The following is a 5,383-nucleotide window of genomic DNA, read 5'->3' as shown; positions in this document are numbered from 1 at the left end:
AAGTATTTTCTGAGATGAAAAACTCAGGTCTTTGTGGGACTAGCTTTTCCCTCTAAAGGCTTTTGCTGGGTATGTGACCAGGGCTCTTTGGAATGTTAAATATATAAATATAAGCTAGTTTTTCATTCCTTTTCTGTATTTTCCTATTTGAAATCTCTAGTCCCACAACTTGAAGGAAGTTTCTATGACCATTATTTTTTTTTTCTCCTTCTCTTCTACTTTATTTATTTACTTGAGACAGAGTCTCACTCTGTTACCTAAGAGTGCAGTGGCATGATATTGGCTCACTGCAGCCTCTCCCTCCCGGGTTCAAGCGATTCTTGTGCCTTAGCCTCCTGAGTAGCTGGGATTACAGGCCTACGTCACCATGCCCAGCTAATTTTTGTATTTTTAGTAGAGACAGTGTTTCATCACGTGGCCCAGGTTGGTCTCGAACTCATGAGATTAAGTGATCCACTGGCCTCGGCCTCCCAAAGTGTTAGGATTACAGGTGTGAGCTGCTGCACTTGGCCTACGTGATCCTTTTCATTACTTTACTTTTCCTAGTTACTCTCTCCTTCTCTCCATTTTTCTGGGTTTGGTAATTCTCATTGTCTTTTCTTTTTCTTCCCACCCCTCAGCATATTTTAATTTCTTTTCTTTATATCTTTCCTTTATCTTCATCTTCTAAATTATCTTTATTTAAACAATTCACTCAAAATTGTAAAGGAGTTAATTCAAATTAATTTAGCAAATACTAAATTCCTAGAACTGATAATTCTGCCCTCTGAAACTATTTTACAGTCTGATAATGAAGACAGAGATAAATAATATATGAATCTTTTCTTTTAGTGCTTGGAAACAGATAAAAGAAGTAAATCATGCACATGTAACTCTATACTACAGGTCAAAAGGTCCTATGATAATTACAAAGTGCGATGGGAAAGGAGGGTTTTATGGGTTCCACTTTATTCTTGCTCTCCCACATTTTAAATTCATCTTTTTTTCCCCCTGTTTTAATGTCCTGTGGACTTTAAGTTATAGCATCACATGCAAAGACAATGGACTCACGGATTGCTGAACCAGCTTCCATGATTATGCAAAGTCAACTTCCTGTAACAATTTCCTAGCATATTATTCCTAGTGGTCCTGTCTCTCTAATGGAACCCTGAATGATATGGTTAGTAATTCCACTTTCTCATTTCTCCTGTTTTTTTTTTTTTTTTTTTTTTTTTCCAGGCAAATTTGCAGCCCAAAGTGACTGAGACCATGGAGGGAGGAAATTATTCGGTGGTGTCTGAGATTGTTTTGGTGGGACTCACCAGTTCTTTGGAGATGCAAATTGTCCTCTTTCTGGTTTTCTCTGTGTTCTATGTAGCAGGTATTTTAGGAAACCTCCTCATTGTGCTCACAGTGATCTCCGACTCCCATTTACACTCCCCTATGTACTTCCTGCTGGCCAACCTCTCCTTTATTGACATGTGGATTTCCTCTGTTACAGTGCCTAAGATGATTTGTGATATTTTCAAGGAGAGAAAAGTAATCTCTTTCCAAGGCTGCATTGCTCAGATGTTCTTCATTCATGTTATTGGAGGAACTGAGATGGTTCTGCTTGTTTTCATGGCCCTTGACCGATGTGTTGTTATATGTAAGCCTCTCCACTACCTGACCATCATGAACTTCAGAACTTGTACTCTACTCCTAGTGGCTTCCTGGACTATTGGAATCATCCATTCATTGATTCAACTTGTATTTGTTGTTATCCTACCATTCTGTGGTCCCAATGAAGTGGACAGCTTTTACTGTGATTTTCCTCGATTTATTAGGCTTGCTTGCACGATCATTGACAGATTGGAGCTCATAGTCACTGCCAACAGTGGATTCATTTCTCTGGGGACTTTTTGCATTTTGATTATCTCCTATATCTTCATCTTGATCACTGTTCGGCAACATTCTTCAAGTGGCTTATCCAAGGCTGTCTCTACTCTGTCAGCTCATATTACAGTAGTGGTCTTATTTTTTGGTCCATGCATCTTTGTGTATTCATGGCCATTTCTCACAGTGCCTGTGGATAAATTCCTTGCCATTTTTGATGTAATAATTACCCCATTTCTGAACCCTATCATCTATACTTTTAGGAACAAAGAAATGAAGATGGCAATGAGGAGAATATTCATCCAGGTGCTGAGTTTCTGGAAGTTGTTTTAAGTGATTTCGATATAAAGAAAGACAAGCATTTCTAAAATTCCTGGCCCATGCTACAGACATGAATCCAGTGAAACATGGATGCTTTGGTTACTAATTTATTTACCAATATGCAGGATTTTCTTAATGTGTTATTTTGCTCATATGAAGGAGGATATTATATTCTTTCTTATGAAATGTGTTTGAATAAGAAGTGTTAATATAGACCTGTTTCTACATTTTCCCCACCCCTCCTTGATAAGGAGAATTCCAGACTGACCTATTACAACTTACTGTGTATTCTGAGGAGAATCTTTCCTTGTCAGATTGATTTTTGGGGTTTTGTGATGCAGAATCTGAAGAAAAGTGCTTTGGAAATATGAGACAGATTTGCAATTATCAGAGATAGGCTTTTTTTTTGGTTAGGGTCTCACTCTGTAGCCAAGGCTGGGGTGCATTGGTGCAACCTGGGCTCACTGCAGCCTTGACCTTCCAAACTCAAGCAATCTTCCTACCTCAGCCCTCCTGAGTAGCTGGGACTGCTGCATTCACCATCATGCTTGGCTGATTTTGTTTATTTATTTTTTTGGTAGAGATGAGGTCTCACTATGTTGCTCAGGCTGGGGATAGTATTTTTGACTCTGAGGCAATATGTGGAAGTAGCTATAAAATGTGAAGAAAACATGAAAGATAAAAACAGGATTTTTTTTTTTGAGATAGAATCTCACTTTGTTACCCAGGTTGGAGTACAGTAGCATGATCTTGGCTCATTGCAGCCTTGACTTCCTGTTCTCAAGTGATCCTCCTGCCTCAGCACCCCCAAGTAGCTGGATTATATGCATACGTCACCATGCATGGCTAATTTTTGTATTTTTGGTAGAAACGGGTTTTGCGATGTTGCCTAAGCTTGTCTCAAACTCCTGAGCTCAAATGATCCACCTGCTTCAGCCTCCCAAAGTGCTGGGATTACAGGCATGAGCCACAAAAAGAAGATTTAAAAAATATTATTGTCTCTATATTACCCTTTAATGTATATTGTCCTTCAATAAACAAAACAAAAGTAAAGAGCTAAGATTATTTTGATTTTTTTTTTTTTTTTTTTTTTTTTTTTGATCACAACATCAGCCTAAAATTGGATTACTAAGTTATGGCTTCTTAAGCATTTCAGCTAGTGCATATGGTAACTGAATTAAGCCTTAAAATCACTCTAGTTCTGCACATGTACCCTAGAACATAAAGTATAAAAAAAATTGCTCTAGTTCTTTCAAAAGCTGTGTTTCTGTACTGTCAGAGGATGTGAACAATGGAGACCTAGTAAGGGGCAAGAACAATGACCTATTTAATAATTCTGTTCCAGCTCGTGTTTGACCTCATTACAATGGAATCAGCAATAATTCCTCAGAGGTAGGTAAACTCTCTTCTTTTTCAGTAAGACAATTACAAGGACAGACCCTAGCCAGACTGCCTGCCTTCAAATTTCAGCCATGCCTTTTACTAATTCAAGTTGCTTAACCTTTTTATGTTTAACTTCCATCATCTATAAAATAGAGGTAGTTTGAACTGTCTGGAATTCCTCATATTTGATGTTTTTAACTTACAAAATTGACATTTCCTTATAACTAAAAGAATCTTCCTCATAAGGTTTTAAAAATTAACTAAATTAATATATATAAAGTGCTTTAAATAATTCTTTGTCTATAGAGTTATACAAGTGCCTGTTCAATAAAATGAAATAAAACATTGAAACAACTTCTTAATCAGTTTTGATGACCCTCTCTCATGCTATGTACAAATTGTTTCTTTTCTTTCTAACTTTATTCATTAGTCTTTGATTAAGAACTTATTCTTTTCCTAACAGGACTGGAATACATATTCTTCAACCATTTTAAATGAGAGAATTCCTTGAATATAGACACTTCTAAATGCTACACTTCAATTTACTTTTGATATTTTCTTTTTCTTATATTCAACTGCCTTTTTTTTTTTTTTTTTTTTTTTTTTGAGACAGAGTCTCTATCTGTTGCCTAGGCTGGAGTGCAGTGGCGTGATCTCGGCTCACTGCAAGCTCCGCCTCCCGGGTTTACACCATCCTCCTGCCTCAGCCTCCTGAGTAGCTGGGACTACAGTGCATGCTGCTATGCCCGGCTAATTTTTTGTATTTTTAGTAGAGATGGAGTTTCACTGTGTTAGCCAGGATGGTCTCGATCTCCTAACCTTGTGATCCATCCGCCTTGGCCTCCCAAAGTGCTGGGATTACAGGTGTGAGCCACCACGCTGGGCCCAAACTGCCTTCTTATGTGCTTACGCCATATTTCTACATAGCTAGTTTTGGTTATCTACGGTGTTTTTAGTGTGCTGGAGAAAGTCACCAAGCTGATTAGCTTACAAAAAATTGTATAAATAGAAATTTGGTTGATCAAAAAGTATATTGTCAGCAATCTAAGGGTGAATAAAAAGTAAAAAAATTGAATATTCACTATATTCTAACTCCTATGGTAGGAACTATCGAAATTGTGTTACTGTTATACAATCCAATTGTACAAAATTGTACAACCCAAGTTTCTCTGAAGTGAAAAATTAATGAAAGTAATTCAAGGATATGGTATGGTGGGCAGATTCAATGAAAGGGTTTGAGTAAAGGGGATTCATGAATTTGTGAATGCTATGGATGGGGTTCAGGCCCATGCTGAACAATCCCCTGAGTTTAATATATGTCCTGGCAAGGAGAGAAGCTCACAGAAAGCTCTGGAGGCTAAGAGCAGGTTGATAACACAGCACTATCAGGGAGGTTAGATACCTACTGCACTTCATTGCCTAACCAGGGTCTACAAAGCCTGATAAGATCTGACCCTGCCAGTCTCACCCACTGCTTGTTCATGCCACTCTCTTCTCTGCTTGGGGCTCTCAGGCATTTCGTACTTTCCCTTCACTTGAGTATAATAAGTTTGTGGCCTCCTGAGACCTGTACAGTTTGCAGAGTGCTTTGTCCAGGTGTAGGCAAGCCTGGCTCCCTCTCATCATTCAGGTTTCAGCTTGAGTGTCAATTCCAAGAAACGACTTCCTATTTAGGAAGTTCCCTCTTGGAAGATGACGTCAGCAAGATGGCTGACTAGAGGCCCCTAGTGCTTATTCTTTCCACAAAGGCAGCAAAAACAGTGAATAAACAACTACATTTGAATAAAAATAACTAAAGGGAAGCACCAGAAGACATCAAAGGAGT

General features: G+C 38.3%; 1 protein-coding gene across 1 annotated transcript; it reads left to right on the top strand.

Moving 5' to 3' along the window:
* The first annotated feature begins 1,248 nt into the window (after nt 1–1,248).
* LOC111522529 (olfactory receptor 4F15-like) lies at nt 1,249–2,187 on the top strand. Its single transcript, XM_023186625.1, has one exon. It carries the CDS (start codon nt 1,249–1,251, stop codon nt 2,185–2,187), a length of 939 nt encoding a protein of 312 aa, XP_023042393.1.
* Nucleotides 2,188–5,383: the final 3,196 nt, after the last annotated feature.

The sequence above is a fragment of the Piliocolobus tephrosceles genome, chromosome 6 (genome assembly GCF_002776525.5).
Source record: "Piliocolobus tephrosceles isolate RC106 chromosome 6, ASM277652v3, whole genome shotgun sequence".
Taxonomy (NCBI): domain Eukaryota; kingdom Metazoa; phylum Chordata; class Mammalia; order Primates; family Cercopithecidae; genus Piliocolobus; species Piliocolobus tephrosceles.
This window is presented reverse-complemented; position numbering and strand designations above follow the sequence as displayed.

Excerpts from the sequence above, each read along its gene's own strand:
- LOC111522529 (XM_023186625.1), top strand. The coding sequence starts at position 1,249 with ATGGAGGGAGGAAATTATTCGGTGGTGTCTGAGATTGTTTTGGTGGGA.